This window comes from Belonocnema kinseyi, chromosome 7 (genome assembly GCF_010883055.1).
Source record: "Belonocnema kinseyi isolate 2016_QV_RU_SX_M_011 chromosome 7, B_treatae_v1, whole genome shotgun sequence".
Classification (NCBI taxonomy): Eukaryota; Metazoa; Arthropoda; class Insecta; order Hymenoptera; family Cynipidae; genus Belonocnema; species Belonocnema kinseyi.
The window spans coordinates 54090892-54115232 of NC_046663.1; the positions used below are offsets into that span (position 1 = coordinate 54090892).

At 32.7% G+C, this 24341-nt stretch overlaps 1 protein-coding gene across 1 annotated transcript in view; it reads left to right on the forward strand.

The window, feature by feature from the left end:
- Positions 1-24341, forward strand: part of LOC117177265 (sodium-coupled monocarboxylate transporter 1-like) — a 42416-nt gene that overhangs the window by 7252 nt on the left and 10823 nt on the right. The window contains exons 2-6 of the mRNA XM_033367853.1: positions 13390-13733; positions 16350-16575; positions 18126-18193; positions 21817-22112; positions 23297-23515. Of these exons, the coding sequence (XP_033223744.1) occupies positions 13401-13733; positions 16350-16575; positions 18126-18193; positions 21817-22112; positions 23297-23515 (1142 nt within the window). The 5' untranslated portion in view covers positions 13390-13400. The remainder of the gene's footprint in view (positions 1-13389; positions 13734-16349; positions 16576-18125; positions 18194-21816; positions 22113-23296; positions 23516-24341) is intronic.

The window sequence follows — 24341 nt, forward strand, 5'->3', positions numbered from 1 at the left end:
GGGTATATGGGGTACGTTTGCAGTTTTTGATATTATAGGCATCAGATTTATTATACATATTCTTTGGGCTCTTGGGTAGGTATTTAGAGTATGGGGGGCACAGAAGCGATTAAGACAAGGAAGGGGGAACTGCCGCAGTTGTTGACTAATCGGCTAAATCGCAGTTTTTTACCAATTGGCACTAAATTTTTTCTAAACACGTGTAAATTAATTGCTAGGGATGGTTCCTAACGCAAACCAAATCGCTAATTCCGAATAGCTTTTTTAAAATTATAAATGCAAAATAGAATTGCCTGTATATCTATATACGCATATCAAATCAAGTGACCTAAAGCTGATGATGCTTATGCAAATAAAAAGTTTTTGACTAATCGTCACCAAATTTGGCATACATATTCTTGGGCTCCAAAATAGGTCGTAAGAGTTAGGGGTGTGCATGCGAAGCAATGTGGCAGGTGGGGAAGGGGGCAGAGATGCAGTTTTTGACGAATCAGCATCAGATTTTTTACAAATATTCTTTGGGCTCGCAGTCAGGTCGTGAGAGTATCTATATATAAAGCTCAAATTTTTGAAGTCCTTTTGCAGACTATGTTAGAATTTCACGACTAATTTCAAAATTCTAAATATTGGATTCAATGACTGGAGTATAATTTTTATAATTAAAAAAAATTAACATTTTTTGTATTCAAACTCATATTTCTGTTTTACGTCCTCAGAGACTTTTCAAAGTTTAGCTCAAATTTCACTGTAGACTTCGAATTTTTCAAAATCAAATTCTGTGACTTTAGTACGAGTTTTATGGTTTAAAATTTGAAAACGCCGTTTTAATTTTTTGTGTTTTAGTTCTTAATTATTTTCTTCGCATTAAGAGTTTTCTTTAAGCTCTGCAGAAATTTTAAAAGTGATTTGGAATTTTCGGAAACTGAATTGGACAACTTAAATACAATTTTTACAATCAAAATTAAAAAAATACAATTTCGATGTTCTGTACTCAATTTGTTTATTTCTATTTTACTTTCTATGAGCTTCTTTTCAAGTTTACTTCAGATTTCACTATTGACTTTACATTTTTCAAACCCAAATTCTATGATAAATACTCAAAATTGTATGTTGATTTTATTCCAGTATTATGCAATATACAACTTTTATGGCATTTCCGTTTGTTCTTGATGCATAGTAATACTGACAGCGGACTACCGCGACGGCAAAGCCGTCGCCACAGGGCACAGCTAGTATTTAATACGAGTATAATAAACATGAGGTTAAGTACAAAATCCGATTTATAATGGACCAGTTGGGGTGGTTCGGAGGAGCTAGGTGAATGCCCAAAGAGACTCTGATAGAATTTTCCATAATAATAATCCGAGACACAGTGATGGGCTAGCTGACCTTCAATAAAACATTTAAGCAGAATAGTCGCTGAGACTCAAAGGATAATAAGAGAAAAGCATAATAAATCTTAGGATTTGAAAACTAGCACCATCTTAGACAGATTCTGAAAGATATAAACATAACAGAAACAGTTTGCGAGGAAAGTTAGGGTAAAGTACGTTCTTATAATGAACGTATAATACAAAAATAAATTGCAGGTAAACGTGCAGAAGGTCAAAGAGGAAGTTTTGAAATATACAAACTATAAAATAAACCTAAAATTATGGAGTGAAAAATACAATTGTAGAATCCTTACGTTCTGTACGTAACATATCGACTCCTTTTGGACGATCAGACTTTAAAATAGAGAACAGGAAATAAAATACAAAGAAGATAAATTATATAACTATACATGTCCATAAATTATAAGGAAAGATCTAAACTGACATTGCATATCGATATGGGTTCTACGAATATTAGGCTATTGTTCCATTACCGTTAAAAAGCGTCATGTTATCTTCTTACAAATAAGCTTGTCTATCCTTTTGCTACGGGTTAAGAATAAGGCTAACTTCATTTGGCTATGTTTTCAGCAGGACTAAATAACCTATTATTTGTCGGAAAATTTCCTACGAATTTAAAACTCCAGTATTTTGTATTACAGTTTATAGTGTAATTTAGGCTTATATAACTTACAAGCTAAGACATTTTGTAAGGTTTTTATTTCTTTTGATACTTCTACGTGTTTTCTAAATTTCATAAAAAATGAAGTTAGCCTAATCCTGATCCGTGACGGAAAGATAGACTAAAGCTTATTTGTAATAAGATGATAGATGCTTTCTTAACAGTAAAAGAACAATAGCCTAATATTCGTAGAACCCATCCTTTCAAGGGTTGGAAAATATTATCCGACCTAGCTTTCAGTGCAAGGGTGGCGCATTTTCTTTCTTCATGACTACCAAGGACCTGGTGGTGGCACTACTGCTAGAGCCCGTTTACCATTTGGTGCGAGTGGTGAGCTCATTTAAATACTCCTTATTCCACCGAGTTGAACAATGTTGTCTTAGTAGCTGCAATTGTTTTCTGGCGGATAATCGGTTGACAGCAATGTGACTCAGATTTGCCTGAGAAAAGCTCGCGAAAAGCTCATTGATCAAAAGGTATTCAGGAGTTAAAGGACAAAAATCGTTAGGATTAGATGATGGGGGCCGAAGAGGACGGGAATTCAAAATTTGTTTAATCTCAATTATGTAAGTTTAAAGCTGCTTAAAAGTTGGCAGAGTCCCAGCTATGGTGCGTTGAAGTTTCTTTTCATATGACTTCACGCCAGCCTTCCATAATCAGTCTAAATGCGGAAAGCGAGGAGCAATACAACTGCAATTAAGCCTTTGGTTAGTTAAAAAAATCTTACACATTTTTGTTATGCTCGTCAGACAACCGTAAGTCTTGAAGCTCTGCAAGTTCATGGGTGGCCTCCACAAAATTGGTAGCTTTTTCAGAAATTTAGGAGCTGAATTTTCCACAACGCACGAAGAATCTTTTTAAAGCTGCAAGGCACGCTCCTGTGGTGAGCTAACTCAACAATTCAAGATGTGTAGCCTTAATTGCAAGACAAATTGAAATTGCCTAAAGCATTTAATTTTATTGCGTTTTCGATGTCGCTTTAACTTCACGAAAAAAGGACAGCAATGTTCAACATCAGTGTGAATCAAAAAATTGGGTAAATTGGATTCGTTTCGCGGGTGCACTGCGAGGCTTGGCGCGAAAACACGGAACGCATTGGTGTATTGTGCTACGAGTAGTATTAAGACCGACAATCCAATAACGTTCTCTAATTGCATGTAAGGTCGTTTGAGATCCCGCGTGGTTGAGTCGTATGAGCTCATGACGTATGATAAGAGACCCCCGACGTCTATCTACGATAAGTCTACCCCCTACCTTAAGAATAGCCTAATCTAAAAGAGAGTTCAGAGATAAAAGCTTGCTCATATTGCTAATAGATTTTTCTTGCTATGAGCAGTCAATTTTTAAGGAAAAATTGCTTGCTTCTATCAACTGAATTATTCGATCCGTAGAGGCATCGAGTTTAGAAACAGTCAGGCTAGCAGTGCGCCTATCCTCACGCTTTCTATTATGAATGAAGTGCAGGTAAAAGGCGAAAACTCTTTGCAGCTTTGGAAGTGAGAAAGATTTTTCCCGAAAATTCCAATTAGATTTGAGAAAAAGCAGGTAAGTTTCGACCAGAGTAGAAGTTTAAAATTCAGGGGTGCCTTTAAGCTGTATTTCTAATTTAGGCTACGTATATTGAGTCTGGGCTAGCCAATTACGATCGTGAAGTGGGGTGGCGTATTTATCTACTGAAGATAAACCGTCAAATCTTACCAAAAGAAGATATTGTTTAATTCATTTTTTAGAGCGTGAATTACGACATTTTGTCATTTTGTGATCAAAAGAGAAGCATAAAGCTCCAAACATGATAGAAATACCGTGTTTACAGTGGCGACTCTTAATGTTGAGCATAGCATATTTGCGTAATACTGACCAGTATCATAAGTGCAACTCAAATAGATGTAAGCCCCGTAAGCTTTCTGGCTTGAACAGCATAAAGCGCGCATTTATATTCAGGAAAATTTAGATACCAATACGAAACAATTAAAACGGGCATCATTTATAGCAGCGCAAGTTGCTATAAGTATTCGATCCAAAATGTGTGAATATTAGGTAGTACTTCCTCCAACCAGGTAACGTTCGCTTCCCACAGAAGCTAAATCATGGACTTGGCTTTAACAATGACTGGTCCAAGCAGGCTCAGAGGATCGAAAACTTTCGTTGTCTGCGACAAAATAGATTACTTAGAGAATATTTTTCCAGGATCGGGTCAATTGACAATATAAAAAATAGTTACCACCTGACTTCCATCGAATGCCAAGTATTTGTCTCGAGACAGATGAATTAAGTGCTACGTAAGCGTTTTCTCGATTACTCTAGAGATTAAAAATAAGGGACGGATCGTTGAAACCCTATTTTCGAAAATGACAACCCTCCTTATGTAAAACTTGAATAAGATCATTTCGGAGGATTCTTTGCGCGTATTGGCATCCGTTAGCAAGTCGTCAACGAAAAAATCTAGTTTCAAAACCGAGACCGGCAGCGAATGCGCTGAACCTTGATCGTGCGCTAATTGATGTAGAGCACGAATAGAAAGAAAGGATGCGCACGATATACCATAGATGACCTGGTTTAAACTAAATATTTTCATAGGTTCGTCTAGATTCGCGCAAAATGCAATCTTCTGATAAAGGGTGTCCTCAGGATGCACCTTTATTTGACGGTACGTTTTTGCTATATCCACGGTCAGAGCGTATATTCGAGACCGAAATCGAATTATTCGCACTAAAAAAATCGTCCTGGAGAGAAGAATCAACCTTTGACGCGTGATCCAGAAAGCTTTAGTAGTAAGGCTATCTTTCCTTATCACCGCTTGGCAGCACAAATAAAATCCGTGAGAAGTAGTTTCGTCATTAAAAGGTGACATATGATTGAGTTGCTTGTATTCCCTAGGAAACTCAGTGTAGGGGGCAGGAGTTTAGTATTTTTCGAAACCGATTTTCTAAAGAGTATAATCGTGTTTGACCCTGTTTAAAAAAGAGATTTGGATTTGCGTTATATTATATTGGACTACTTTACGGTTTATGCTTAGATAAAGGTATCCTGTATGACTTTCCTGCGTCTACAATCCGCGCCAATAACAGCATTAGGTCCGTCTACCTTCTTAAAATTAAGATCAGATAAGAAAATACTCTTAGGAATTTGTAGAGATTCGCGATCAATTTTAAAAGACGAAAATAAATAATTTAATTCCTTTTGGATAAGAAATTCAACATTTTCTTTATACGTGTTGTATCACGATCAAATTGTGGCCGGTACAGAATGGTGCACAGCAGTCGACGTTAAGTCTAAAGTTAAAATTGTAATGTCTACAGGCTTTTCACGTAAATTCGTAAGTGAAGAAAACTTTCCTGTCAAATAAAGAGATTAAAAACCGTTGTCGGGCAATAGACAAATTGCTAGACAGCACCTTCATTATTTACAATATCCACTATTGCCATAGATTCTCTGGCGTTAATTGATCTGGAAGGAAATTGCGAGTGAAATTGCTTTTACTGGAATTTCTGGCAAAACTCACCATTGCACTTGCTTGTGCAGTTAGTACATTTTAAACAATTTAAGGAAAGAGATTTTTTTTACAAAATTATTCTACAGGAGAAAAATTAAAAAACTTCAAATGAAAAAAATGCTATGCTGGTCCCCGCAAGGTATACATAAATTTGGTGCGCTGACTGCTGCAAAAGGGTGCTATTTGATCATGAGTGAGAAGCGGAACACTTTTCAGTTAACTAATTCAATACGCGATTAAGCTGATTTCGTATCATCTCATTTCGCTCTACGCTCTAAAAAGGCTATAAGTCCTTGAAAGGCAGGGAGCTACGACTGACAAGAACTTTTTTCTAATTTTTTTTTAAGTGTAGAAATTATATTATTTTTCATTAATAAAATTACAGGTCTCTGCCGCATTGACCGACTGATTCGTCCAGAATTTAAAGGGTTCTAACGTGCTGCTATACATTATTTAGTAGACCTCTAATGGAAAAGTCTTTGATCAGAGATGGAATATTCAATTAATTTTGAATATGTCTTTGACGTATAAATTATACCTGCGCAATAAGCTCCACGGCTTGACCCTTTGAGTAAAGTTGCAAGTGTTTAGATTTTATAATAGCCGATAGCTTTGCATTCTTGTCGATTATTGAGGAAAAATCATCGAGGAAGCCGAGCCACGTATCACGCGATTTACTGAAAGACAGCAGTTCCAGCGAGAGAAGTTTCAAATAATCCGAAAATTCATTTGGAACTGGGTTTTTAACAGAAATACCGTTTTGAATGGGTATTATCCCGTTATTTTCTGATAGAGATTATGACACAAAAACATAGAGACGCGCGCGTAATTACCTACAAAATCTGTGGCAGAATTATATATCTCAAAATAATTTTGGTCGATTACACTTTCTCAAAACTTTCTCGAGGCTCATCCAGCTCAGATGCATGCTTTGTTAGCTCTTGCTAACAAAGTTAAATTTGTTAAATCTTGCTGTGATTCGAGTCATTCTATAAAATTAATTGAAAGAAAAGCATATTCATATGTAGGGAAAGAACAGAAATTATGAGGGCGAGATTGGTGTACTCACTCAGACGCTGATCTGTTGTTTCATGGCTAGTTGCTGAGATGTTCTCTGCTAAGTTCTATATGTGGGAGCGCAGATAATACTTGAGAATATAATACAATAGTTTTTACAGCACAGGATCAGGTGTGAAATATTCGCTGCTGATGGCCAATAAATGGCTGCAGTAGGAGTCACGAAAAGTTCTGAGTTCTGAAACAAATGATGCATTGTTCACAGTTATATTTTCCAGAATAATCACTGGTCTTGCATTTGAACTTGCATAGAATACACTGAGGTTATTACGGGAACAAAAAGCCAATTTTATAGTCAATCTAAAGTGCTGAATCAACGAAAAATATCCGTTGCTGAAGGACCAATGTTTCGTACACCGAGCCTAGTTTGATTCGGTCTTCTTTAAACCTGATTAAAAGTATATACAGACAGAAGAGGATTAAACACAATAAAAACTTGTGAGAAAAGGTATATGAACGGCAATATATTTAATATATTAAACATGAGGTAAGGTAAAAAAACAGATTTAGAAATTGCGAAGCGTAACTTGGTACCTCTACCGAAGACAAGAATATTTGGTTTATAGAATCACACTTAGATAATACCGCTGGCAAGACAGAGTTCTCAGTTTAAAATTTAGAGGAGAGAGTAAGTTGAGTGGATTGGTCTCAAACTAAGTAATCTTTTATATTCTTGCATCAGCTTTGAATTATGTTATTACAAAAAATTCTACTATAAAAACTCGATTTTTAAAATATTATAAAACGTTAAAAAATGCAATCAATATTTTTAGAAATCTTTCGGTTACTTTCAAAATATGCGTGTTAAAAATAAGTTCTTCAATTTCCATAAATTTATCTGCAACCTTTTTCAAGTTATCGTATTCATGAAGGAGTTATACTACGAGCTGTTGAGCGAGACGGCTGTGTTTGCCTTTATTACAATGCTGTATCTGACTTAGCATCAAAAACGGCTTTTGCGCCACACAAGAAAGTTTTGTTAAGTTCTCTTGAAGAAAAACTATCGATGAAAATCAGCGTCGCGGAAAAAAAACATTGTTGAGTTAGCTACAAGAACTCAGAACTGTGAAGCAAGGATGATACATTTCAAACAGTACGATTTGGACAAAAAAGATCAGTTTTACTGTTCTTTTTTCAGTAGTGTCACAGGATTTAATCTGCGTGAATGACGACTGAACTTAGAGGTGTGAACCTTTAGGCGAAACACGATCTGCACCCAGAATTTTTCCAAAGGCGCAATAAATTAGGATAGGTGGCTCCTAAATTCAAGAAACTTTGTATCAATTTCCGCACTAGCGACTCATGTCTACTTATGTATAACGTCAGCTATACTCTAGACTCTAAAGGACTTAAATATAAGTCAGGAAAAAATTGTCAAGCGCAGCAAGCTTTTGATGGTGAATCTAAGTAATGATGGGTCAATCCAAACGGCAAATAATAATATAACCGGTTCACCTGTCAACAATACCGATAAAATGCTGGGGAATATTGGGTCGCCGAAGTCTATAAACAATAATCCTTGGAGGACACACCTGTCTTTTTCGATTACGGAACACACTGTTTTGGTTTGTGAGACTCTACGTACTTTTTCGCAGTCTGCCATTTTAAAATTACTCATCCGCTCCACTTGAAACCATTCTTAAATATACTTCAAACCTTGTAGAATAAATTTTTGTGGTTTAACAAAGCCGTTGGAATTATACACATATCGAAAATAATCATTCCTGACAAAAATCGATTTAAGGGCCTGAGTCACACATAGTGTGCCCCGGGGGATAACACAGTTGCTGTTTAAAACTATCAGTGGTCTGTTTCGTTGCAAACGAAGCGAATCGGGAACCTGGTGTTTCCGTATAAATGTAGGAGACAGGAATTTTCTTCAGGAAAGTAATGATAAAATTTGTTGTAGGAAATTTTTTAGAGGGAAACAGTTTTATTCAGAACACTTCGCGTTTTCTAAAACACATGTGCTGTCATGAGAAAACAAAAGACAGTTTAACCGATATTTGTTTAAAGTTTATCCTGTAAAGTTAATTTTTGTTGCAGCGAATCTTTCATCGGAAATCGATGTAAAGTTTATCTTCTGTTTTTTATGTGCATCCTCGAAGCAAGATTTTAACTATCCCTGTAAGTGAGTTACCACTAACCAAAGTATTGTGAATTATGTTGATGATCAAGTCAGAGCATGCTGTTGGAATATAAGTGGCTGTACCCTTGGTGAAACTTGACTGTTAAATAAACGGCTGAGTTAGATGGCGTCTGCTTACTCTAGTTAAAAATATTTTAATCTACTCACACAGCCAATCAAAAATCAGAAACCTATGGCTATCTAGTTTATAACTTATTTTTTTCACCAGCTGCGGACCCTGAATTTAGTGTTGACTTGCTACAGAATATTTTATACTCCCTTGCCAGCGATTCTTCATCGAATTTTAATGCTCTACTATTGGGGATTTTATTTCTCGTGTTGCCGTTTTGAATGGCATGGATGAGGAAATTTTATTGGATACAAATTTTGTGCCAGAATCAGACTCTCTCTATCTTAAATTAAATAGGTTCCCTCTCTGATAATCGGGGTCATATTAGATAATTTGCGGCTACTGAACGCAGCAAAATAAACCAACCTTGTTTTGACGAATCTGCTTTTAAGGAAACAATTGATTCTACTCCGGTATTAACATTCATCAAATGGAAACAAGAAAGTGGGAAGACCTTTTTAATGTACTATCATAGTGCCCACAAATTTGCATAAATAATGACAATAAAGAAGAATTGTGTCATAATTTAATAACAGCAATATAGATAGCCGCGCATGACGCAGGCATGCTAATCTATAGGAACTCTGCTCAAGCTCTTAAATCAAGTGATCGTGGAAATCTTCGGGTCAACTCACAGTGCACTAATTTTAAGAAAATCGTATCTGGAGTATGAAAAATTATTAGCGCAGTCTTTCAGAAAATTATTTAAATTACGTTTCTATCATCCTAATAGTCGGTGTGGGTCAATAGATCTAAATAACTGTAGAAATAATCACTTGCTCACTTTGTACTAGGTGCTGCGTATGCATTTTTGCTTTGGTAAAAAAGATTCAGTAACTGTTATTTTCTTAGATTTCAAACGAGCTGTTGATTTCGTCCATCGCGAGAAACTGTGAGAAACTTTGGTACAAGCTTCATGCTCTCGGCGTAAGTGAGAAGCTTATAAGAATTCTGCGTTCTTTGTATGGAAACGCCAACTTGAAGTTCAACTGTGGTTGCTCTTACTCTGAGAAAGATGCTAGGCATGATGCTAGGGACAAAATAAAAATCCTAGAATAATACTTTGCTTTTAATGGCCTCCTTAATGGCCTCCTTTTAATGGCTTCTCAAGTGAAATAATACTAACATGCTTGAATTGGCCGGTGCCTATATTTAACTTGGGGTTCCCGTTTCGACTTCTGGTAAATTTCAAAAAGTTGAGGACCGCTTCGTGAAGAAAATTTCTCTTGCTATGTATAATGTGCGGGATCCTAAATCAAAGTAAAGTTTACTCTTGGGTTGTGGTTAATGCAATTGGAATTTTGGATGCAGTTGCTCTTTACGTGGAAGAAGTCTAGGCTTTGCGATATCTGATAGAAATCAACTTTGATTAATGCAGATTTTTTAAATGCCTGTTCTATTCGCCTAGAAACACCCTTGACAACTTCAGAAGGGTATAAGCAGGGATTAATTGAAGAAACTTGAAAGTATTTAAAACGGTGTATAATTAGTTGATTTCCCACGCTAATATGGAAGAAAACAGATTGCTTGAAATATTTTTTAGAAGGCTATGTATTGAAACAGTCCTCCAAAAATATACTTTCGAATCGCTCTATTCTAATGCTACTTTATTTGCCACTAAAGGAGGTCAACTAAACAAGGTTTTAGTACAATTTTTTTGTATCATGACAGTACCGAAGTGAGAATAATTTTTTTTCTATTTTAAATGTTTTCTCGTTCTTTTAAGCACGATGTTACAAGCAATTAAAATAATACTCTCTGTGCATTTAGTTCGGTAGTACGTTCGGGACGACTGAAAAATACCGAAAAATAAAATTTCCTATAGTAAAATTCCCGAATTAGAAAATTTCCGAATAATAAAATTCGCGAATAATAAAATTGCCTAAAAATAAAAATACCAAATTGGAAAATTCCTGAATATTGAAATTCGCTAATAATAAAATGGCCGAAAAATAAAAACACCTAATTGGAAAGTTTCCGAACAATAAAATTCTTGAATAATAAAATTCCCGAACGGGAAAATGACTAAATAATAAAACTCTCTACAATTTATAATATTACCAAATTGGAAAATTCCCGAATAATAAAATTCCCGACAGAAAATTGCCGAATTATAAAATATCGTAATTGAAAAATCCCCATAATTAAACGATTAGAATTTTTTATAAATATGTATTGATTACAAATACAATAATGAAAGATTACTTTTACAATATTATTTTTAGTGTTTAATTTCGGAAAATTTCAAATTCAGATATTTTATAAGTCAGCAGTCTTCTGCCGGAAAATTTATTATTCTTGAATTTTTCAATTCAATGATATTATTAACTGCTACTACAATTCAAGAATTGTATTACTCGGGAATTTTCCAATTCATTATTTTTATTACAGTGTGGGGCATTTTAATTTTTGGCAATTTTCAGTCGTTCCGTACATTCCACTTTTAAATCTGAAGTTAACAAAGTAAATAGTACGAACGATGGCTTCAAAACAAGACGGGGATTTTTGCGGAAAGAACTAACATCCTCTGTAAATGGTCAAATAATCTCCTTTCCAAAGCCATAGATAAAGTAATTAACTTAAATTTTGATAAGCTCTTTAAAAACATAACCCACCTGGCTTCCACAGAAGCGAACCTTCAATTTAAGACTTGCCTAACTAAATTACGAATTGTTAGTCAATTAAGAGTCTGTCGTGAATTTGAAATGAAGCTATATTTTAATGGCCTCTCTTATGTCATCGATGCTAACCAAACCTGCAGTATGTGTAACAAAATGGAATATAAGGATTTAGCCTATATACTAGTTAAATGTATAATGTATCATTTATAGTGACTTAAGAACTTTTTACTGCAACGTGGTGCTCAATAGCATAAACAAATATTACACGTGGATTTTTAATGAAAAAATTTTTTTCATTTAATAATTCATGTTGCAGATAGATCAATGTTGAAGTTCTACCAAGAAAATGTGTTTTTAAAGCTGAAATATTGTTGTTAATCTTGATATGGGAGTTTTAGTGGGTAAACTTCTCAATAATTACAAGCGGGCATTGTTATTAAATAATAATAAAAAATAGAGATTTTTATAGACAAAATGATTTTTTATAATTATTTTTATTACTAAAAACATTAATATTTAAAGCCAAGTCCAAGGAGATGTAATAACAAAATTTCTATTGAATGAAAATGTTGAATTCTAACATTATTTACTCTTATTAATTAAAAAGTATGAACTTAACTTTATTCTGTTTTTGCGTCTACAGTATTTGTTTAATTATTGTTAAATATCATTGTTAATTTTATTTTGTTAAAAAATAGTATATTTATTATTTTTATAATTTTAAAGTTCGAATTTTTCTTGGTTAACAAATCATAATTTTCAAATGATGTTGAATTAGTTTCACTCTGAATAAACCGTGGAATGGACAAAATCTATAAATGTACAGTGTGTTTATTAAAATATTCATATAACAATATTTTTTAATTTTAGAAAACTTTTTTCTGTGGTTGAGTACCACATCCACATAATTGTTTAAATAATTTCTTTATAATATTCGGGTTCAATTCTAAACTAATTTTTCATAATCCGCAGCTATATGTACTTTCATTCTGATACATAATGATTTCACTTACTTTTTTTCTGTTAAGAAAAAAATGGTTAATATGTCTAATTTGCTCGTTATATTTGTTTAAATAATGAAGTCTACAAAATGAGATTTAAAAATCAAGCTTAAAGTACTTATGAAGCATTTATAAAGAAAGCATCAAAATCAGTTATGAATTGAGTTATGAACAGTACGTTCTCAATGCAATCCGCTGTGCAATGGCTGCACGTGTTTACAGATTATCTGGTTACGTTTAGAAGTTTGGCCATTGTCTTCAGGGGTTCGAATCCGCAGAGGTGCAATCTTTTAAATTATAAATTACACGAATAAATTTTTATTTATTTATTTTAGTCTTAGATTTTAAGAAATGTGTTCACAAAAGCGACCAAAGTTTAGATATATACGTCTGATAAAAATAAGATTTAAAATTGCATAATTTTTTTTTGTATCCAAGAATTAGCTTCAACTTTTTTGGAAAAATTCTGATATAAAAGACGTGGAATTTTTTAATAGCGCGTTTCGTTAGTTTCAATAAAATATCAGCATACGGAATTTTCAATTACCCTTGACTCCGAGAGACAATCATGATTACCATAGATTTCAAGTGCAAGGATCAAATTACTTCAAGTGATCGGCGAATAAAGAAGCTAACTTTTTATATAAGCTTCTGGTTCATCTCAATTAATAAAAATTTACTTAATCAAGATATGCTTAGTTAGCTTATCACGCAGACACTACATTATTTTTTGTTTATAATTCCCTCCCCCCCTCTTTTATTCACTTAACTTATTTAATTATGCATTCGTATAAAATATTGAAGGTGAAAATAGGAAAAGGGAAAGTAAAATTAAAAATCGAAAGTTTTCAACTATTTGAAAAATGTTTTTTTTTGTGTTTCAGAATTTGTAAAGATGCGCATGCAACTACTAATTCTGTTCTTCGCTGCTTCTGCATCGTCAGCAGAGCAACGAACTAAGACGGTGGAGGAGGAACAATGTCTCAAAGAACATCCGAAGTTATTAAATTATTTTTCCTGGGCTGATTATACGGTATTGGGAATGATGTTGGGCATTTCCTGCCTAATTGGAACATTTTATGGATTTTTTTCTAAAAAGCAAGAAACCAGTGAAGATTTTCTATTAGGAGGTTCTAGTATGGGAACTTTTCCAATGGCAATGTCACTCGCTGCCAGTTTTGTTACTGCTATTGAATTGCTTGGAAATCCCGCTGAAATGTACTCGCAGGTGAAATTAATTACAATGATTATCAATTATTTAATTTATATTTTATTAATTATAAATAAGATTTCTGTATTTCTATTATGACAACAATCCTTTAACCAGTCGAAGTGTTTCGCGATTTTTTATTTTGAATTTTCATCGTAAGGATTCATAAATCTTTGAATTTTGTGAAAATTCTACTAAAATTGAAAAAATAAAATGAAATCTGTTGATAAATGATGGCTTTTTAGGGGCCGTTGATAAACTGCGTAGTTGTTACAACTTTCACATTACAACTTTTAAAACAAAAGAGACGAACTTTCATCAATATAGTTGAACTTTAAACCAAGCACTTAAATTTTTAAGACAAAAAGACGAAGTTTTTCGCAGTTCGTTGAATTTTAACAAAAGGATGCCAGTAACAAATAAATTTTCAAGTAGTTAAATTTTTAACAAAAAAGTTGAATTTTAAACACACAATGATGCATTTTCAACCAAAAATAATAGTATTCTCATTCAAATAGCTGAATTTCCAATAAAAAGATCCTGTTATACCAAGAAAGATGACTTTTATACTATAATAAAATTTTAAGTTAAAAAAATTACTTAAAAACGAAGTTTTCAGCTGTTAAATTTAACTGAAAAATACGATTTCTTAACAAAATAGTTGAATTTTCAACAAAATAAATGAATTTTTCAAAAAGGGAGATTAACTTTTTACGCAGAGAAACGAATTTTTAAAAAAATATTTGAGTTTTCAAGCTGAAAAGAAGAATTCTCAGCAAGAAAGTTAATTTAAATTAAAGAAGTTTAATTTTCAACTGAATAGCTACGTTTTTACTTAAAAAAAGAAGCCAGAAATGGAATGTTAAGTTTTTATAAAAAAAAACTAATCTAAAAAAAATTCTCAACCAGTTAAATTCAACAAAAAAAGAACAACTTAAAAAAAAGTTAGATCCTCAACTAAAAGATGGATTTCAAAAAAAAAAAAATAATGTTCTACCAAGAAAGACGAATTTGCAACAAAATACATCAGTTTTCTACCAAACTGTGGAGTTTCGAAATTATAAAGGATAAATTTTCAATCAACAAGAGAATAGTTAAATTTTCAGATAAAAAAATTAATTTGTAAGAAAAAAAATACTTTTAACAAATTTTTGGAACTTTCAACCAACTAGTTGGATTTTTATCCAAAAAAGAAAATTTTTTAACTAAATATTGAAATAATTTTCAACCAAAAATATGAATTTTCAACGAACAAGTTAATTTTCAATCAAATTCTTTATTTTTCTATCAAATTGCTCGATTTCAAAGCTGAAACAAGACGAATTTTCCACAAAACAGTTGAATTGTCAACCCGAAAATATGAATTCTTCAATGAATCCCATATGAAATTGTGAATCAAATGTGAAAAAGATGAAAATATGCCCGTAAACTTTCTGTTCATTTGAATTTGTATTGTTTTTAAATTTATCCATGTAGAAATCTTAATGGGATATTGTTGAGGGCCTGATGGGTTTTCCCTATTTTTATTAGGGTCCGCATGGGGCAAATTGTTAGGGGCCGTACTAGTTTGGTTACGCAAAATTGTTAGAGGCCGTCAAAGGAAATGTTCAGGCTTGTAACAAGAATCCTTATTATTTCCCAATTAATGTTAGGGGCCCTCGGTAGGGCCCCAATATGGTGTCTTGTGCAAGTAAATGCCGTTCTTGTTCTTTTCATTGACAAAATATCTCCAATATAGCACGAGAATTTTTTCTAAACATTAAAACATCCTCTAGATTATATTTGAAGTAAAATTATTTTCTGTAATTTTTCATTGTTTGAAATTGTTTCAATGATTTTGGAAAAAATTGTAATAATCATAATTGGAAACAAACAATACGTATCCTAGAGTCAGCTCAGAAGCCAAAATCATTTTGAATTTATATGCAGTATTCTATGAAATTGATAGTTCCAAGTATCTGCAAAGTTGATAGTGATAAAAAATACAATTTATCTATCGAAAGAAATTACGAATACTGTTTTAATATAATAAAAATATATAAAAAAGGATTTTCGTAAACAAATTTTCAAGCGTCTTCATATAATTTAAAAATTGGTTCTCTTTTCTCTTTATGAAAATAATTGAATAAAATAATTTTAGATAATTCGCACAAATAATATACAATTCATATGATTAAAGTTGAATAAATATAAACATCCTTATTTCCCTACATGTGGCCCGCGTGTGAGACAATGACCTAACCTATAAACGTTATTAACAACGTTCTTTTTTTACTAATCTGCTAAAAGATTTATTTTAGTCTGTGTAATTATGATTATCAATTCAAGACGAGAACAATAATTCACTAAAATTTCGCTATTTCCAAAAATAGTCCAAAATTTTCAAAAAATGGTCCAAAAACGAATGGTCTCTAACAAAGCCCCAATATCATTAGGGACTATTAGGGCAATTTCTACACGGGTAAGTTCTCAGAATTTGAAATTATGCTGAAAAACTTTCTTCATAAAACATTCCAATTTAAAAATGTTTAATTTTTAACTCGTCAATAATTTAGAACATCACCATTTGAAACTTTTTTAATTAGGAAATTATTTAAGTAAGAAATGGTTAATACGCTTTACAATTGATTTCAGGGTACGCAATTTTGGATGACCTGTCTGGCATTCGTTCTAGTTATTCCAATAACGTCTCAACTTTATTTGCCAGTTTATATGAAACTAAGGCTAACTTCAAGCTACGAATATTTAAATTTACGATTTAATCGGCACTGCAGACTTTTGGCAAGTGGACTATACATGATACAAATGGTCTTGTACACTTCAGTAGCCGTTTATGCTCCAGCATTAGCTTTAAGTCATGGTAAATATATATTTCAAACTTCCTCATAAGTGGAATTTTTATTTATCAATTTAACATTATTTTGTTTGGTGAAGAAAGCCGAAAACATCGGACTGAAAGAACATGTCTTATCATGTAGGCTATTGGCAGAGTATTTTCTATCCAATAGGATGGTGAAAATATATTTTTTTTATTTTCATGCATATCGCCCAGAAATTTGCTCAAATCCATACAGAAATAAATGCTTTCTTGAAGAAAATTATAGTTTGAGTCTTTTTAAATACTCTTTAGCATTATTCGGAGAGAATATTGAGCTAACTTATAAAAATTGTTTAGAAAATTGTTGATGTTTTAATTTACTTCATTATCTGTTTGCTGTAACCAAAAAATCGATAATAAGTTCAAAAATCCAGAATAAACGGCGACTTTCTAACTTTGTTCTAGAAGAAGATAGTTATAAGCAATAATGAATTGTTTACACAATAATATTTGTTGTCTTGCATTAATTATTACCTCACTGTAAGAACAAGTGGTCAAAAAGATGAAAAGATCAGAAAAAAAACGCATCTAGAATTACAATAGGAGGAGATAGAGGAGATAGATAATAATAATTTGTTTAAAAAATTAGTTAAGTTGAATTGCAATAATTATTACTTCGCACAGACTGAAGAGTGGACAAGATCTTGAACATTTCAGAAAAACCGCAACTTTCTAGAATCATTTAAAGACGATTTTATTAAAAAGAACACTACATTTTTTAAATAATTATGTTTATTATCTTCAATTAGCTATTACCTCAAACTATTTAAAAAGTTGAAAGTAAGTTAAAAGTAAGTTGAAAAATTGGGAAAAATTGCAAATTTCTATGTTCATTCTAATAGAAAAATTTCTAAAACAATAATAACTTGTTTAAATAATCTATATGAACCCCTATTTATTATCCTAAAGTAGTATTTTTTTTATTAGAAATGATTTGTATAAAAAACGCAAAAAAATTATGATTAGTGCCAAAAATGCGAAAAACCCAGTTTTCCATTTATGGGGTTTTATTGGCAACCTAGAAAACAAACTTATTGTGGTGATACTTCGAAAATAAAATTTGATTTATATTCTATGGCTAATTGTCAAAAAAAGGTTGAGTTTAAACCCGATTCACCTAATATTGACGATCCTGAATAAAATTGACAAAAACTTTTTTTTTCTTTTGGGAAATATGGGAAATTTCATGACGCTTGCGGAACCTCTAAATATAATTTTTGTTGTCTACAAAAAAAAGCATTGTTTTTTAATTAATTCAAACAATTCCCGGTCGATATTCATGAAAATTAAAAAAAATTCCATGCATTTTTAGATCATCTTCTTATCCAACGATTGCTGACAATTATTGCTTTTTTAACCATTCATATTCTAATTAGCTCAATTTGTGTTTCTGTTGCGAATCCAGAAAAATCCGGATGAAAGAAGATGGCTTATCATATAGGCTATTGACAAAATCTTGAAAATACAACGATTGCTGACAATGAATGCTTTTTTGACAAATTATGTTCTAATTAGTCTACATTGTGTTTCAGTTACGGCCCTAAATACTTATGTTGCTGTGACTCTAGTCTATGTAGTCTGCATTTTTTACGCATCTCAGGTGAGTTTCATTAAGGCTGAAAGTTTATTGAAGCAATTAGCCTTTTTGGAATAATAGTAATTTTTTAAAAATTTTGGTAACTTTTCCAGACTTTATTGCTTTAACAATAAACTAAGCAACGTTTCGGTAGCTGACCACTTTAATGAAATAATTGCAATTATTAAGGCGCTTCAAACAAGTCGGTTCCGCTTGATCCGCTATACATATATAAAGAGAATTGTTGAACATAATATTTTTACTACATAATCTAAGGGCAATTATAATGTTTTGGAAAGAAAGCTTTTTCCGGAAAATGTTTTTTTTTGTTTTTAAATTGAAAATGGATTTTCGCGGTTGAAACCTGTGGCCCAGCGTACAGAATATTTGGAGTGTTACCAGTTTCAGGCGCAAAAAAAAACATTTGCAATCACGAAAAAAATTCCGGAAAAAGCTCTTTGTCCAAAACAGTATAATTGCTTTTACATTATGTAGTAAAAATAGTTCGTGCACGAATTCATCCTTTTAGACGTATAGTGGAGTAAGCGGAACCGAGACCCGCTTGAAGTGCCTTGAAGGTGTTCGCACAAGAAAATACGTGTGCAGTACGCTGGAAACGGCTCACGCACGAGTCGTCCAAACACATACACAACGCACCTACCAATCGCGTGAGATCTGTCGCGCTGCTGCGGTACGAGCTGCTTACATACCGTTTACCTATCGGACCGCCGCTAGAGAAGCGTTTGTGAACTTCCTAATTTGGTTGATCGTATTATCTATTTATATATCTATTTATTTAAATTATGTTCACCACAAAATACAAATAAATAACTACGAAGCTTTGCAGAGATATTCGGAATATTAAAAAAATATTGCTTTCTAAAATAGCTTTCAATACTGACTTTCTTCATAATGATAAACACTACACTGTCTCCGTTAGCACATCAATATTGGCAACGTCGCAAACTTCTACTTCTCGAGTGGCGGTCCGATAGGTGAACGGTACGTATCCAGCTCGTGCGTGAGCCGTTTCCAGCGTACTGCATACGTGTATTTAGAAGACTGGCTTACCAGAAAGATCAATCAATTATGTCGTACACCAGAGACATAATTACATACTATTCAAAAAAGGTAGTCACATTTTTTCGGTACGGATAGGGGAAGATTGAAAAGGGGTTATTTGCCCTGATATTGGTGCACAAACAGCCGGTTTTTTGGGTACGTGTAGATGCTCCTTAAAAAAATTGAGTATTTGGATAAAAAAATAAAATTGAATTACATATAACTTTGATGCATGTACGACAGAATTTTTTAATCCTTCGGGTAAGCTAATATAAATATTTAGATATTTATACTAGAAAAAAATTATTCTCAATATTATTATATGTGTTAATCAGATCACATGTGAAAACAACCTTACACTTATAGGAGATCAATACTGCTAATACAAAAAGATAATTTCTTTCCTTATTTATTTCAAAGACTTTTAGTGATAACTGTCATACAGAATTTTAGGGAGGTATTGCCGTCCGATAAGTGTACGCTCCCCTTAACACGTCATCACACGTACTGCACGCACACTAATTGTGGTTCTCCCACCACGTGTGCTATTTTGCGCATAATTTGCGCCTATGACATACGCTTGCGCGCATCTAATATCGTGCATCTATAGGGGGCTTCGATAAGTCCGCAATTACTGCAATTTTTTGCCTCTACAACCCCGAAGTTGGAAAGCTATCGGACTGGTACTGTACTACAGCTTAGGTTTATTGCATTTTTAACAAAACTGGCGATTTTTTAACCAAAGAGATAAATTTTCAACGAGAAAGATTACTTTTCTACCAAAAAATACGAATGTCAACAAAATACAAAAATCTTGAATCAAATGGTTGAAAGATTTTTCAGTAAATACGCAAAGAAAAAAAATAGTATCCAAAATTTGGAATTTTTAAGTCAGAAAGGCGAATTTTCTGCAAAAAGTAAAGTTGAGCTTTCAATAAGAAAACATGAATTTTAACCGAAACAGTTAATTTTGAGAAATTCTTGAATTTTAAAGCATAGATCAAATAAATTTTCAATCAAAAAAGATAAATTTCAAATAGAAAATGGAGTAATTTCATTTTTCGTATAAAAAAACGAATTGTTAATAAAATGGTTATTTTTTAGACTAAAGAAATCAATTTTTAACAAAAAAGATGAAGTTTCAACTAATGAAATTTCTTTTCGACCACAAAAGGAAAATTTTCAATAAAATATATAAATTTTGATGCAAATAGTTGCGTTTTCAACTTAAAATGGAACAGTTCATATTTTAGAAAAAAAAATTTTTAATAATCGAAATGAATGGTTAACAAAATAGTTAAATTCCCAGCCAAAAGGATTAAATGTCTACTAATAAAGACGAATCCTCAACCAACGAGTGGAATTTTCAATTACAAAAGATAATTTCTTCACAAAAAATCAAATAGTTCAACTTTCAGTTAAAAAACTCCATTAAAAAAATTTTTTTTCAAATAATTCGCAATAGAATAGTTTAATTTTTAACAAAAAAAGATTAATTTTTCACAAAATATATAAATTTTCAATAAGAAAGTTAAATTTTTAACCTAGAAAATTTATATGCTTCTCAAAAAGATGAATTTTTAACAAAATACATAAATTTTCAACAAAATAGTTAAATTTTCTACTAAAAAAAATCAGCTTTCAACAAAAAATGGAATAGTTATATTTTCAGTATAAAAAAATAATTTTAATAAAAAATAAACTATTTTTCAACAAAATATTTAAACTTTTAACCAGCGAAATAAGTGTTTAACTAAAATTATGAACATTAGGCTATACAAAAAATTAAAAAAATGTTCAATGGTGGATATTTCAAAAACAAAAAATTTCAATTATAAACAAAAAATAGTTAAATTCAATCAAAACAGATTAATATTTTACAAAATAGTTAAATCCTCAACCAAACCAAATTAATTCTCAACCAAGCAGTTTCATTTTTAACAAGAAAAAATCAAATTAATACGATATCCGATGCAATTTAAAATCAAAAATTCAAATATTCAGCTGAAGAATAGAATTTTCAACCAGGAAATATTTTTCAGTTAATGAAGAAACTAAATTTTTTTCAAGATGTTGACTTTTTAACCTAAAAAGATTAATTTTTAACCAAAAAGAATTAATTTTCAATGAAATTGTTGAATATTCAACAAAATAATAAAATTTTGAACCAAAGGATGAATTCTAAAAATAAATTATTTAAATTATAAGTTTGTTTATTTAATTAACATAATTGTTATCATGTTTGTTTCCCAAGGTTATCAAATTTTCATATTATTTTGTGTGTATGTAGAGGGAAGGCAATATTACATGGGGCGGGGTTCAGAAAAATGTCTTACACCAAACTCTCGCTTTCAGTCCAGTGTCGGGGATTGCCTTCAAATAATCTTGGACTGATTTCGGGAGGATGGAAACGTAAACAGTGAGGACCGCCTGAATAGTTTCAACCTCAGTTTATCGAAATATCTTGACTTTTTTCTGTTTTCCCTGAAATTTCCTGACTTTACAGGGCTAGGTTTAATTCGTTAAAGAAACTTGCATTCAACACCTTATTTCATCATACTAGAAACTAAAGAATCTTTTTTCAGGGAGGTATGAAGGCTGTTATAATGACCGATACCTTTCAAGCTGCTGTTCTTCTGGGCTCATTATTTTTAATTGTTGGATATGGAATATCCTGGGCTGGAGGCTTTTCCACTGTGTGGAACGACAACTTGCAAACTGATAGACTTGAAATTTTCAATATGGATCCAACCCCCACTGTGAGGCATAGTTTTTGGAGTGTTGTTGTCGGCGGAACTTTTTACTGGGCGACTATGTTTTGTAGTAATCAAGCGTCCATCCAAAAATACCTAAGCGTTGAAAGTATCAGTCAAGTAAGAAAGTAAGTAATTCATTTTATTCGTATTTTCTGATTGTTTCCGGATTTTACCAAATATTATACTTGATGAAAATACATAGCTGTGTTTTGAACATCTTATCCTGGATTAGGGCAATTTTCAACAAAGCAGTCAGACTTTTAACCAAATAGTTGAACTTGCCACTCACGGAGATATATTTTCAACCCAATGGTTGAGTTTGCATACGGAACATTGGATTTCAACAAAAAAACGTTGTATTTTCAACCAAATACGGTGAACTCTCACTTATTTCCTGGGTAAAAAATTGTAAACATTCGGATATTCCAAGCCTGCTGGGGCCCCCACGTTTACCGAGAGTCGTGAGGTGATTTTGTTAAGCGACGTTCATTGGCTTCCCCTGCCTTGTATCGCTGCGTGCGGTGTAAGCATGCGTCCGTTCGTCCAACGAACGAGGGCTTCTAGCTATTCGGGCCTCTTTTTAATTGGTCAGCCACTGACGCATGCGAGACTGTACAGGGACAGTGGTGGGGTGTGAATGCGCTTCGTCATTTGAAATATCCGCAGTTGAGTGATTTGGAATAAGTGAGCCTTGGAACAAGTGAGAGATCACTGTAGTTGAATTTTCAACCAAGAAAGATGTTTCAGTCTTAAGAGAAAAAAATGTCAACCAAATTTTTGAACATTCAAACGAAATCGATGAATTTTCTGCAAAACAGTCGCTTTTTCAACCCGAAAATATGAATTTTTAACTAAAGTCAACTACAAAAGATCAGTTTTTATCTACAAATGGAACAGTTAAATTTTCTGTTACAAAATAAACTTTAAAATTATAAACAATCGACCCCATTTAATAATTGATTTAAACGGTCTACATTTTTCAAATTGAAAAAAATCATCGTAGATACACGAGTTACTCAGCATGCATAAAAATGACAGAATATCCTCTTTGTATGCTCACGAATTAAAAAATTATATTGGGTAAAATGAAATAAGTGTTAGAAAAGAATTAAATTTTACTTTATCTTCCCACCTGCATTTTGGAAATTTCATTTTGTGAAAAATCCCAGTTTCTTATTTTTTCCAATATTTTTTTTTAAATTAGTGTTTAAACGAAGAAGAAATTCTGTATGTTTTTCGCGGGCTATATATTTTTTTTTTATCAAGAGATCAGTCTATTGTGAAAAATAAATTTTCAATATTTTTTCAGGGCTTTATGGGTATCTTCTGCTGGACTGATACTTATCTACTCGATCAATTTTATGACTGGTATGGTTTTGTATAGTGTTTATAAAAATTGCGACCCTCTGCGAGCCGGGCAAATTACTGGACAGGACCAGTTATTACCACTCTACGTGATGAATTTTATGGGCAGTTTGAAAGGAGTGCCTGGCTTTTTTGTTGCTGGTATATTTGCAGCTTCACTCGGGTAAGTAAAAATTATTCTTATGGAATAAAATACACTTACGGTAAAAAATAAAAACTAGCTCAAGATTTGAGTGTGTAATCAGTTTTCATTATCACTCAATTAATTTGTGATTAAAACGGAAAAACAAAGATGCACGCTAATACGCGACTGATTATTTTGTTTTTCATGTACAATTTTTAAATTAGGATGTATAATTAATATTAATGAAGCACTTTTATATTATATAGTATCTATTATCTAAAATGAATAAAAGTAGGGACAATGTATATATATATATATATATATATATATATATAGTTCGGTTCGGTTTTGATTCCTCTAGAATCAAACCGAAGGGCCTATGATAAAGCCACCGAACGCGTCCTCGGGTTGCGAATAGAGGGTCCCTGCACCAAGGGTTTCTGCTGAATATGGTTACAAAAATAAATAGGCAGTCGCGGACAATTGTCCAGGGGTGGTCCCGAAGGAATTAACCCCCAAGCGGAGGTGTGAAAACCGTGCCGAAAGATGAATGGCACCTGGGTGAGGTGTCTAAAAAAATGACTCTGGGATACCTGGAGACCTCTCAGAGTACGCAGCCTTATCCTTGCATGCGGGGCTCTACAAGGATGGACGAACCCCTTTCCCTAGCTTCTCATGGGAACAACAATGACAGCACCAAACATAGTTGTAGTAAGTGTGGTTCAAAACAACAGACCGCGCAGGGCTCCCGACAATGGGTCGACCAACAATGCCGACCAATCTAGAGCTGGGGGAGCCAATGAAAATGGATTCAATGCGATGGATTGGCGGAATCTCGCAACCTTTGGGTGGACGGAGCGACTGA